Here is a 13,865-nt window from a genome sequence, read left to right as displayed (position 1 = left end):
ATGGGCTAGTTTTTATGAAGGGTAGCTTGGATTCTTCTGTGGATACTATCTATGTAGATTTCACTTCCAAACATCTTTGTCTCTTCTATGTCGCTTTTCCTTTTTCTTTATCTTGCTTTAGGTGTCTCAACCAGGTTCTTTAGATCGAAGTGTCATTGTAGTAATAAATCGGACTTAAAACCGCTTACAGGATCCATTGGGACATTATTAAAAATAGTTTTATTTTTGAAAATCCAAATATTCCAGAGATAATGACTCCAAGGGAACCAACTTTTTGATCCGGTAAATAAATATAAATGAAATAACTATAAATATAAATATAAATATAAATAAATCTAAATATCAATGAAGTTTTGGGCAGGGCTGTGGGCAGCGGGCCGCCGACTAGGGCCCTTTTTCAAAGGGACTGGGACTGAGACAGCAGACAATTCTGCTTATTCTTCTTTTGCGGCTTCTCCTGTTGGTGCAGGTGCAATGGAGCCGGGCTATGGAGGCGGACACCCTTACTCTGCGCCCGTGGGGCAGTTCCCCATGCCATCGCTGCAGCAATTTCTTGGGCAGGTAGCCGCTCCTCTCATCTACCCCCCTGTGTCCCCCGCCTCCCCCCCTGCAGTACCCTGGATCCTACCCCTCCATACCCTACCCTCACTTCGCACCCCCAGCCGTGCCCCTCCAGCCTGTTCCCCAGGCCTTCTTCAACCCCTGGGAGCCCCCGCCCCCCATCATGCCCCCTCCCACCGACCCTGAGCTCCACAAGCGCATAGACAAGCTCGTCGAGTATGCGGCCAAGAATGGCCCCGAGTTTGAGAAAATGCTCAAGGAGAAGCAGAAGGAGAACCCTGCCTACGCTTTCCTATTTGGCGCCGAGGGCTATGGCTACTACAGGTACAAGCTTTGGATCACGGTCAATCCTCCTTTAGGTGGTTTCATGGGCCCCGTGGCGGCACCCCTGCCGCATTTGAACCCGGCATTATCACCTTTGAATCCTGCACTGGCACCTCTGAGCCATTCTGTGAGTCCGTCTCTCAATCCGGCTTTTAATGCATCCCTCACTCCACCTCTTCACAGTGGCCCAAGTCCTCCAGTTTTGTCTCACTACTACGATCAGCAGCAACAGCCACATCATCAACTGCCACAGTCGCAGCCATACTTTGAACCTACTTACCAGGAATCTGGGTTCAAGGGGCTTTCGGGCCCTCTTCCTACAGATGTTGCAGTTGAATTACAGGGAGTCTTAGAGAACCTAACTGGCACCAAGGAGTCTATCAAGGGGGCTAAGAATTGGTTCATGCAAAGGTCCCCATTTGCACCTGCGTTGGCTGAGGCCCTGCGTGAGCGAGTGCTTGCTTTAGATGATGATGTACGACAATTGCATATTATCTACTTGGCAAATGACATTCTATTCGACAGGTAAAAACTACCATATTTTCTTGCTTAATGATGTAGGAGTCATTTAAATTATCTGTTAATGATAGATGGTGATGAATTGTACTGCTATTTCTATTTTCTCACCATTGGGATAACCAGCGTAAGCATCCTTTAGTGTACACAAATTAATTTAGTAATTCATTCAGCTCTAGGATACGTGATTACCCCTTGAGATTTTGAAGATCATTGTCAAATGGTCCACGTTAGATATCCATGGACTTTGGTGATGCTCAACCAATTGATTTTGTTCATAGATGAGGTTTTGAGCATTTAGCAAATGGCATGTCCACATACCTCAACACAGAATGTCTTTGATTGGCTAAGGTTTCGGAACATTTAATGGCCTTGGGATTTGTATTTCTGTAGGAAACTGTAAACGCCCCGAACAACGTAGTATGCTTAACAATTATGATATTCGCTTGTTTTCGAGATTTAATATAAAAGAGAATGAACACTTAAAGCTGAAAATGAAAATTGCTCACAAAATTACAGCCATGAAAATGTAAAAGTAATGGAGACAAAATTGAGGGTTGAAGATGGGCAACCCCCCCCGAAGGAATGTATTTCTGCTCAACCCAAGTCCCTTAGAGAAGAGCTCAGTTACAATCAACCTGAGAGTGAGAAGAAGTAATTCTCACTCTCACAAGATCATGCAAAGATGTACAAACACACATGCATTATCTATTATGCAATGATAAGAACTGATTTCTTTACAATATGAGAGAAGAAAAAGGGAAATTCAGCCTTTCTCCATCGTTGATCAGCAGTGAAGAGTTCTGACGAAGATGTCCCAGGAACTCCTACAAGAATTTCTGATGAAGAGGCTCATGCATCTGCAAGGAGCGTCATGGACACCAGCGATGGGGAATGCATTCCTGTGGAAGCCCCAGTTGCAGATGCTTCCTTATCTTCTTACAAGGAGGAGGAGAAAGGGAAAGCACAGACTCTAGAGCTGTCAGATGTTGATGTAACTCATAACTCAGATGGTGGCTTCTTTGCTGTATGCGAAGATGCCAAGGCTACTGAACTTTTGAAGGATGATAAATTGCCACACGTTGAGAGGGGTTGTCACATTGTTTCATTTCCCATGGAATTGGGCACTAATGAACGTCACGATAGTAAGTTTGCATCTGAGCTAGACTCTGTACCTCACACACCTTGGGATGAAGCAACTGGAAAGGGAGTGCCAAGTGCTACTTTGTCTCAACTTCTCTCTGAGAGTACTGGCCAGGTGGTGCATATTGCATCCTCAGCAAGTGGTTCTGCGTCATTTCGTGCTAATCTAGCAAGTGGAGAGCAATATGCGCCCAGAGTCTCTCCTATGAAAGCTGCGTACATGGCTAGCTCAAGTTTGAAGCGTCTAGGCGCTATCATTCCTGACTACTTCAGTCCCTCTGCTGCTACCCTTGTGGAGTCCCCAGTTGGAAGTCTTGCTTCTCGGGATTCTTCTGGAGTTCAGTATTCTTCTGATACGGATCTCACTCACTCACAAAAGAAGTTGGGCTCCTCTCAAAAGTCTATAGTAGTGATCGTTCCACCCAAAGAACCTGCAAGAGGTTTCAAGCGCTTGCTGAAGTTCGGTCGAAAAAGTCGCGAAACACCAGATATCATTGTGAGGGATGGTGTATCTGCATCTGCCCCTTCAGAAGGTGACGACGAACTCGAAGAGGTCAACAAGGAAGCAAATAAGCACTCCTCTAATATAATACTCCAAAAACTGAAGCTTCAAGAGAGGCTTATAAAAGATTATGGTAGTGGTAGTCATGCCAGTAACACAGACACAGGACCAGGTAAGCTCTATTGTTCACTTTACTGTTTGTATTATGTATTTCTTTGGTATAAAAGTTTCACAAGAATAAGTGGAGCCTAAGTGAAGGAGGTCAGTGGCAGTTATATTTTAGATTCCATCTTATCTTTTTCATTTTTTTAAAATGCAGACCTATCTGTACAAAGCTCCATTGTTCCATCTAATTTTAAGCTTCAATATGATCATGCTCATGGGAGTACAAAGCTCAAAGGTAGCTTCTTCTGTTGATTTGCATTGATAGCTTTCCACTAGACGAAAGTTGTGTAGCTGAACATATTTCTTTTTATACCTGTTACAGCACCATGATCATTCTTTTCTTCGTCGACTTCTCGTTGCTGTAAACTTGGGCTGATTCATGATGAACATAGACTTGATATTTTTTACACTGTTGAGCAGGAGCAATCTTCTCAATGTATTAGACTTTCTGAAGCGGCCAAATTCTGCTCAACTGGTATCAGGCACAAGAGACCGTGTAAATTTGCATGACAAGTTCAAGAGCTTGTATGTGCAGATGTTTCCTGGTTCTATTGAAGAACTGGAGAGTAAAGCTGCAGCAAAAGCTAAGCAAAGAAATGCTGGCTCATTTTGGGACACAGTGATGGATGCCAAAGTTGGCAGCTTCAAATTTGGTTTCTGAAATGCAGTTTTTTAGTGACCGCTATGTTTAGGCAGGTAATACTCTCTACAATCTTCCTGGTGCATGGTGAGAAAACTAACATATTTGCCCTGAGTTGTATCATGTGATACCTTATTAGGTTCGTTGGCATGCAAAGTCAACTTTGTACCGATTATCCCATTTGCCTGCTGGTGGCATAAAGAAGTTCTCTTTGGTGCTCAAATCATATGCAAGGAAATATAATGAAGTCAAAAATTTATATTTAGCAGCCTCATTGTCTTCATGTCTTTGCCATGTAGTAGCGTATTATTTTTGTAGCTTCATACCCTAAATGTTGAGGGTGGTTGAGATGTGACCAAAATGTCAGTGTTGATACACTCGTCATTTTCTTAATGTTGGCCTCTACTTTGTGTCTCATAAGAACATGAAGAACTTTTTGCAATCTGAGTAGGGACTCCTGCTTTTTCGAGCTCTTGGCATCAAGGGTTGAACTATGGAGTGATCTCACAAGGACACACTTGCCTCTCTTCTCTATATGGAATGCTGCGCTTTCTTTATTATTATTTTTTTACTCCATGGCATGCCCAATATTGGCAAAGGGCTGATGTGTTTCACCGCACTACGTTTTACAAGATGGACAGTTGCTTCTTATTGCTGTATTGGCCCTAATAGCATGGATTTGAACCTGCATAGGTGTTTTTCTTTGTCCTAATGAAGGTTCTTAGTCAAGGTTGGAAAGCCACTCTCTAGTTGCAGTATCAAATACATTTGACAAAGATCTGCAATCAGACAAGCCAGTTTTTTAGATTACTTTTGAACCGAGTGCTTTCAAGTGCCACATACGATGTTAAGGAAACTTTTCACATAAAATGTCTTCTCCATCCAGTGCCTCAAGTGAATGGGCCTGGACGATTCAGCAAAAGGCTCGACACATGTCCCATGGACAAGAATGGTCTTTCTCTGAATACCTAGCTAAGTGTCGTTGGAGGGTCCTTCGCTAGAAAATGTCTCTATGGGTTGCATTTAAAGGCTGTGTTAGCTTGGAACTAAGTGCTAGAAGTGGGCCTGAATGATTATTGCAGCTCTGACAATGTCTATCTTAGTACCCAAATGTGCTAGATTGTCACACCTAGCATAGTTCTGTTTTAAGAATTTATCAAAGCAAGGTCTTAGTGCCCAAGTGTGCCAGATTGTCACCTAGAATACGTCTATTTTAAGACTTTATTAAAGCAAAGTCTAGACTCATGCAAGCCCTATGCAGTCTGGCATTATGAAGTTGTGTAGCAGAAATGTTGAGAGTAGACCTGTTTTTCTGTTACTAAGCTATCAAAAATTTTTTTGGCGTCTTCCATCTTTCTACTAATGGACAGTTTTGTGGATAGAAACATTTGTGTAGCTGAATAGCATAATATTTAATTGTGGAAGGAGTGGTTGCACACATGGTCATAAGCCATAGTTGCCATGGTTTGAAAGCCTATGAGCCATGCGAATATGTGCGAAATAGAGTCATAAAATGATACTCTTACAAGGTTATCACACCAAATCAATATGGTGAAGCATGCAATACTGTCATTATTTATTTATCTCTTCAAGTAAGCCTATTTGTGACTTCTGAGGGGTGTACCTATGGTTGAAGCTTGGCTCACCCAATGGTTCATGAAAGATTGGGTGGTTCAAGCAGTTAGGGTGTTCTTTTGTAATCCTCTCAAAGTCATGCCAATTTTGTCTTTTATGGATTGGAGAATATACTAGAAATAAAAAGATTGGATGGGTCTAGCAGACCTATTCTCAAGGAAATATTCTCTCCTTAAGTGCAGCTACTATTGTCCATCTATTCTTTGTCCCATTCTATTAGATGGGATGGCTATAATATACCTCTGCATGTGGTTCCAATTTTGACAACTACGCTCTTTTCTTTTTGTTTTCAGTTGTTTCCCACTTCAAAAGGGCATATGGTAGTGGTGGATCCTCATAGACATCTCTCAATTTTGTAGGTCTTACAAAGGCTGGTGCAATTGAGGCTATTAATACTTTTTTAACCCTTTATTCTTCCCAACTCCACCATCTAGTTGTATTTTGATACTCGTCGTTGATTCTTCAAGCAAGAGTTCAATTGCATATCTAACACGTGTATTTTTTTGCATATTCATTGGGCATTTTGCTTTCTCAATCTAGAAACTCATTGAACACTTCTCTTCATAGTTAGGGACTTCTCTTCATCGGGTCTGGCAATCCACTCTTGCGTAGTACCAAAGATCTTGTAATGTAAATTATACAGGGAGGGGGGGAGAAATGCATAAGCTTAAAATTTTAAAATTACAGGAGGGTTATTATAATATACCACAAAGATAACAGGAGGTATATATTAAATAGGGCAAAAAAGGTTACAGAGGGGTTTTAAAATATGCCTTTGCACGCACGTGATATCCATGATTTTGTAAGGTGGACCCCCCGGGGTTGCCTGTTGATGCAAAATCGTCACTAGGAAGTGATTGTGTGGTCAAATACCACTTTCCTCAGTTTTGCAGATTTGCTTTTGTGAGGCTGAAGCTGTGTTCTTTGCAGTGACAGAATTTTTTACAGTGTTCTGTAATGGCATCTGATTCTCTCTCACAGATTGTCACTGAAAAGCTTGACAAGAACAACTTCCAAGCATGGAAGTTTAGAATGACGAATTTCCTTATGGGAAAAGGATATTGGAAATTTGTTGCAGGAAATGAAGAAGAACCAATTCTTCCTGATGTTCCCAATCAACAAAAAATGCAGACATTTAAAGCATGGCATGAGAGAGCCAAGAAAGTTATGTACTGGCTGTCTATCAGCATTTCAGACTCTATGATTGTGCATATTCAAGATGCAAGTACGCCAAAGGAGGCATGGGATACTCTGTCAAAGATGTATAGCACAAATACGCAAGCCAGGAAAATGCAGCTCAAGCAAGAGTTGCACAATGTGCAAAGAGAAAATATGAGCATCAATGACTACCACATGAAGGTGAAGAAGATTGCAGATGCACTTGCTTCCATTGGGTCGCCAGTGGAAGATGATGATTTAGTTTCTGTGACCTTGAATGGTCTAGGAAAGGATTATGCACAGTTTCCGACATCCATTTCAGTTCGTGAAAGATTTCCTAATTTTGAGGAGTTGATTGCTCTTCTAATTTCTGAGGAGCAGAGAAATGGTGGTGTATCTTCTTCAGGAGGAACTTCAAAAGAAACTGTCTTCTACTCAAATGCTGGAAGAGGTAGAGGCAGAGGTAGAGGAGGTCGATTTGGAGGCCGTGGTAGAAATCAGAATATGCAGCAAACTCAAGAAAACCAGTCCTATGGAGGAGGACGTGGTAACTCTAGAGGCAGGGGGAGCCAAAGAGGTCGTGGTGGATGGCAAAGAGGCCAAAATGCAAACAGTAATGTTGAATGCTACTATTATGGTAAAATGGGTCATATGGCTAAAGACTGCTATAAAAAGCAGAATGACATCATGAATGGAAAACTGCAACAAGAAAATTATGCATATTCTAGTAGACAGGGTGATGACAGAAATGAGCATTTGTTTATGGTGCAGCACATGAATAATTCTATGACAAGTGCAGAAGAAAGCAACGATGTATGGTATGTTGACTCAGGTGCATCAAACCACATGACAGGTCATGCAGAATGGATGGAGGGTGCAAGGAAAATGGAAAAACCAGGATTTGTGGAGACTGGTGATGATACTGCACATCCTATTGTGCAGATTGGAAAAATTCATTTGTCTATGCAAGATGGGAAAAAGAAATACCTGTCCGATGTATTTCATGTCCCAAATATCACCAAGAATCTGGTCTCTGTTGGTCAAATGGTTAAGCAGGGCTTGCAGGTCAGATTTAATCCTCATGGATGCTTTGTTGAGGATATGAAAAATAAAGGTCGCTTGATAGCAAAAGGAAAGAAGAAGGGCAGAATGTTTACATTGGATGCAGACACGCCCGAATTGAGTGCAGCAATGTTTGCAAATGGGATCGGTGTAGTTGCAGATATTGATATCTGGCATAAACACATTGGTCATGTTAATGTACAACGACTTAAATCAATGCAGGCCCAAAACATTGTTGCAGGATTGCCCAAATTCAAGGTTCCAGAAATGCATAAGGTATGTGAATCCTGTCAGTTTGGAAAACAGGCAAGGAAACCATTTCCTAGACATGTTCAAGAGAGTGAGAAGCAATTGGAATTAATCCACTCTGATGTGTGGACTACTAAAGCTGCATCTCTTGGAGGCTGTCATTATTTTGTCACTTTTATTGATGACTATAGCAGAAAAGTTTGGGTGTATTTTATGAAAAAGAAAAGTGAAGTTTTTGGGCATTTCAAAACCCTTAAAGCTATGGTTGAAAAAGAAACAGGCCTGCAAATAAAATGCCTAAGGTCAGATGGAGGGGGAGAGTACCTCTCAAATGAGTTTGCAAGGTTCTTGCAGGAGCATGGCATAAAGCAGCAATATTCATGCAGTCATACCCCACAGGAAAATGGAATTGCAGAAAGAAAAAACAGACATATTGGAGAGGTGTCTCTTGCCATGCTCAATGAAAAAGACTTGCCAGATTTTTATTGGGCTTAAGCAGTTGCTATAGCAATCTACATAATGAACAGGACTCCCATTGCAGCAATACATGGAATGACTCTAGAGGAGAAGTATACTAGTAGGAAACCAGATATTTCTCATTTGAAAATTTTTGGTTGCATTGCCTATGTACATGTGCCAGATGAGTTGAGATTCAAGTTGGATCCAAAAGTTGAGAAGTGCATCTTTATTGGTTACTCTCTGCAGCAAAAAGGGTATAGATACTATAACCCTTCTACTTGTAAGTTTACAGTGAGCAGAGATGTTGTTTTTGATGAGATGAGTAGCTGGTATAAACCAGTAAATGTGATTGATGATGTAGATGCACAAAATGGTAATGCTGCACAGAATTCACAACAGCAGTCACAAAATATTAGTGGACCTGGAGCATCCTCTAGCAGTGGTTCACATTCTTCACCATGGACAGGAAGATTGAGATCAGGAGAATCTTCTCAAAGCAATGCAGATAGTGGTATGCAGGTTTCACGAAAAGGAAAAGAGAAGGTAGATCAGCCCATGTTTGATGTGAATGCAAGTCACTCTTATGTGGATGGTGAATCCAGTGGCTCAGAACAGAGCATTGATGATGAGTTGGGTATCCCCTCTATATGTTACACGTGGAGTAAGGAAGACCAGGGATGTTTTGAGAGCACCTGGAAGTGAGCCTACTTTGCGTAGGTCTACCAGAGCTAGGTATCCTATGGATAGGTTGAAATATGATGGATTTACAGCCATTCACTATGCATATATGGTCAAAGTGATACAGGAACCAGAACCCACTTCTTTTGAGCAAGCCATGGGAAAAGAAAAATGGGAGAAAGCCATGGATGAAGAAATGGATGCCTTGGAAGCAAATGCTACATGGGAGTTAGTACATTTTCCTAAAGGTAAGAATGCAATTGGCTGTAAGTGGGTTTATAAGGTGAAGCACAATGCAGATGGTTCTGTGAACAGATACAAGGCAAGATTAGTAGTCAAGGGATATGCACAAAAATATGGCATTGACTATGAAGAAACATTCAGTCCGGTTGCAAGGATGGCAACCGTAAGAGCAGTCATTGCTATGGTTGCATCAAAGGGATGGTCTTTACATCAGATGGATGTAAAGAATGCCTTCTTGCATGGTGATTTGCAAGAAGAGGTCTATATGGAGCAGCCACCAGGTTATGTGCATGTTGTTCATCCTGAGTTTGTTTGCAGGTTGAAGAAAGCCTTGTATGGCTTGAAGCAAGCACCTAGAGCATGGTCTGACAAGATAGGACAGTATCTTGTCACTATTGGCTTTCAGATTTCCAAGGCAGATTTCTCACTTTATGTGAGAAAAACAAAGAAAGGTATTATGCTACTTGTCATTTATGTTGATGATTTGATTATGACAGGTGACAGTGATGAAGATATCCTTCATGTGAAAATGCTATTGAAGCAGAAGTTTGAGATGAAGGATTTGGGAGAGATGCGTTATTTCTTGGGCATTGAGGTGATTAGATCACCAAGTGGGATACAGCTCTTGCAGAGGTAGTATGGATTGGACATGCTGTCCAAATATGGGATGACAGGCTGTAAGCCTATTTCAGTTCCTTTGGAGTAGAATGTGAAGCTGAGCACAGATGCATGTGAGCTTCTAGAAGACCCTACTATGTACAGACGCATAGTAGAAAGTTTGATTTATATGACTATTACCAGGCCAGATTTCAACTATGCTGTTGGATTGGTAAGTCAGTTTATGCAAGCTCCAAGGAAACCACATTTCGATGCGGCTAGACGCATACTCAGGTATGTGAAGTCCACATTGCAGTATGGACTATTTTATGAGACTGGGGTTTAGATACAGTTGCATGGATACATTGATGCTGATTGGGCTGGTAGTATTTCTGATAGACGATCTACCAGTGGATATGTGTTCTCTTTTGGGAGTGCTACAGTCACTTGGAGCAGCAAGAAACAGCCTACAATTGCCTTGTCGAGCACAGAGGCTGAGTACAAGGGTGCAGCAATGGCTGCATGTGAGGTAGCTTGGTTACATAAGCTACTTTATGATATGCATCAGTCTACAGATGGGCCAGTTGTCATTTATTGTGACAACATGAGTAGTATACACTTGGCAAATAACCCAGTCTATCATGCTAGAACAAAGCACATTGAGGTGCATTATCACTATGTGCAAGAGAGGGTTTTACTAGGTCTTATTGATCTAGTTTATGTCAGCACAGAGGATCAGGTAGCTGACATATTCACGAAGGCATTGGGTGCAGAGAAGCTGCGCAAGTTCAGAGACCTGCTTGGTGTTCAGGAATTGGGATTGAGCTCGAGGGGGAGTGTTGAGATATCGAGCTCCACTCGTGATACGCCAGGGTGACCATTGTGTATTTATGTCACCGACTTGTGAGTTGCAGATGCGGTTGGTACACCGCCCCTGAATAATAGCTACATGATAGCTATCCTTATCTACTCTAGTTCGTGGCTCAGTTAGTATGCCACCTTAGTTAGTTGAGTTTGGTTTGAGACCCATATCTAGGGTTCTTCTATTTCTTTGTACTTGAGTTCTTTTGGCTTACACAACTAAGAAGAGGAAAACTGTTTTCAGCCTCCACCCTTGTGTGTATTCCCCCATTGTGCAAGCAAGAAAGCTACAAGTGAGACTCCTTCCTTCTCTTCCACAATCTTGACAGCTCGCAGGGTGTTGTGGCCATGCCTCGCCACACGTTGGAGAGGAAGCATCTCCCTCCCCTCCCCTATTTAAATAGGAGGAGGCGCTGCCATAGGGGGGGCTGGATATATGTGAGGAGTGAGGAGATCTTGCCCCCGAGGGGTCCACCTTATAGGCCTGTAGGTGTAGCACGTGCACTCAACAGGAGGGGGTTTAATATCAGTTTCACCTACAGATTTAAAATGAAAGAAGGGGGTTAAATATTGTATACTGAGAAATTAAAATAAGGGGTATTTTTATCCATAAATCTTCAGAACTAGGTTGTTAGTATACACACACACACACACACACACACACACACACACACACACACACTACAAGGTATTATGGATATACCGACACGGCCTATCGACGCAAAAATCGGTATATGCATCGGTATAAGTCTTTCTATACGTCTCGGTATGTGCGTCGGTATACAAAAATACTGAGGCATATACCGAGACTTATACAGAGGCGTATACCAAGGCCAAAAAAAAAGTCCTAACCTTAATCTTTTCCTTTTCTCTCCAGTGATGGGTTTCTACCAGTGTTCGAAATAAACTTATGTGCAAGAGCTTACAAAACCTATAAAAGCAAGAACTAGGATGTTTTTTTACTAAATTTCAAAGGCATTTTTTAAAAAATACACCAAACTCTCCCAACATCATATAACAAAAAGTACTATAAAATCAAGTCAAAAACAAACACGGCATCTTCATCATTATTGTAGTTAGAAAATTCATTTTATAAACCATACACAAATCCCTTTTTATAGAAAACCCCAGCCTGTGGTGTTACTCCAGGTCTTTGATTGCCTTTTTTTCTGTTTCATAAGAGGATTGATTTGGAATTTTGGACTGGAAACCATTTTGAGAGCTACCTGGATTTGGTGATTTTTGGTCACAAGGTGTTGATAATGGGCCTTTAGAAAGAGAGTCTGTACTTAATGTCTTGTGACTTCAGCAACCACACCATCCACACCTTCGACAACCCCCTCACCAACACTCCCTCACTCAACTCCACGCATGTGGGGAGGGTGCAGCCTTTAGGGCTGGTATGCAAGGCCTAAAATTGACGGCTGTTTTTCCTATCAAGGGCCATTTTGCCTGTCAAAAAAAGCAATGGAAAAATTTCTCTGTCAAATAACAACTCATGTTTAAAAGTTTTCCTGTCAGTTTGACAAGTGTTGAAAAACCTTGCATGTCAATTGACATGCTCAAATGTATCAATCTCCTGTCATTTTTTTGTGTTATTAGTAGTAGTAAAGATAACTAGTCTAAGGAGTGGAGAGCGGGGGGAATGTTATGAGTCACGACTCATTATCAAAGGATTGTCCGGTGCCCAATGTCCATTGCCCATTGTCCACTGGCCCCAGCTTTAGCCCAAAATGAAGATTTTTTTTCCTCCCGTGAGAAACCATCAACAACTAATAAATGTAGTGCCAGTAGGTACCTCCCTCCCTCTCTCTCTCTCTCTATATATATATATATATATGATAAGTGAGTGGATTCACTTGGCTAATGATTTTGAATGGCCCAAGTCTTTAATAATCCATCTTCTAGGAAGGGCAAGAAGAACATAACTTTTGTTGTAAAAGCCAAACTCAATCAGTGTTGTCTTTGTATCCTTCATGGGCTTGTTAAGTTTATTAAACTCCATTTATAGGTGCCCTCCCCATGAAATAGAAGAACAACCCTATAGTCATGGAGTCATAATTCATAGAGTAGAAGGATTTAATTGATAGGGAGACACTAGCCTTGTGAATTCTCTTTGCAGTAGTGGCCAACGAGTGTTTCTTTGCAAGATTGAGCCTCTACATGTCTATAGTGATGCACCACACAAAGGGGAAGTCACATAACCTATAGTTTGTGAATCCTCTTTCTAGTAGTGCCAAAGAGTGTTTCTCACAAGATTGAGCTTCTACATGTCTACAACCAAGACTTTGGTCACAAAGTGCCCTTGATTTTCTTTTTGTGCAGCACCACCCTCTTCCCTTGCATGCATGTGGGGTTGGAATATTGGACGCCTTGTCAGTTTCTTGCCTTACTTGCTTTGTGAACCTTTATTTCTTAAAGAGAACTTGAAAAACATATCGAAAAAGAAAAAATAAAGGGGGTAGCATAGTTGTTTTCCAAGAAGCATAACTGCATGCATATAGCATAAATAGTTTGATAGCTTGCCATAACTTTTTACGTAATTACAACTAGCAATGAATAATGGGCTAGTTTTTATGAAGGGTAGCTTGGATTCTTCTGTGGATACTATCTATGTAGATTTCACTTCCAAACATCTTTGTCTCTTCTATGTCGCTTTTCCTTTTTCTTTATCTTGCTTTAGGTGTCTCAACCAGGTTCTTTAGATCGAAGTGTCATTGTAGTAATAAATCGGACTTAAAACCGCTTACAGGATCCATTGGGACATTATTAAAAATAGTTTTATTTTTGAAAATCCAAATATTCCAGAGATAATGACTCCAAGGGAACCAACTTTTTGATCCGGTAAATAAATATAAATGAAATAACTATAAATATAAATATAAATATAAATAAATCTAAATATCAATGAAGTTTTGGGCAGGGCTGTGGGCAGCGGGCCGCCGACTAGGGCCCTTTTTCAAAGGGACTGGGACTGAGACAGCAGACAATTCTGCTTATTCTTCTTTTGCGGCTTCTCCTGTTGGTGCAGGTGCAATGGAGCCGGGCTATGGAGGCGGACACCCTTACTCT

General features: G+C 41.4%; 1 protein-coding gene across 1 annotated transcript; it reads left to right on the top strand.

Annotated features, from left to right (window-relative positions):
• Positions 1-724: 724 nt before the first annotated feature.
• Positions 725-1,414, top strand: LOC148009277 (SUPPRESSOR-OF-WHITE-APRICOT/SURP RNA-binding domain containing protein 1-like). Its single transcript, XM_087673524.1, has one exon. It carries the CDS (start codon positions 725-727, stop codon positions 1,412-1,414), a length of 690 nt encoding a protein of 229 aa, XP_087529650.1.
• Positions 1,415-13,865: the final 12,451 nt, after the last annotated feature.

Source organism: Lygodium microphyllum, unplaced genomic scaffold (genome assembly GCF_053477565.2).
Source record: "Lygodium microphyllum isolate KBCC unplaced genomic scaffold, Lygodium_microphyllum_v1.1.10 scaffold_31, whole genome shotgun sequence".
Taxonomy (NCBI): domain Eukaryota; kingdom Viridiplantae; phylum Streptophyta; class Polypodiopsida; order Schizaeales; family Lygodiaceae; genus Lygodium; species Lygodium microphyllum.
The sequence above is the reverse complement of the archived record's forward strand: the minus strand, read 5'-3'. Positions and strand labels throughout refer to the sequence as shown.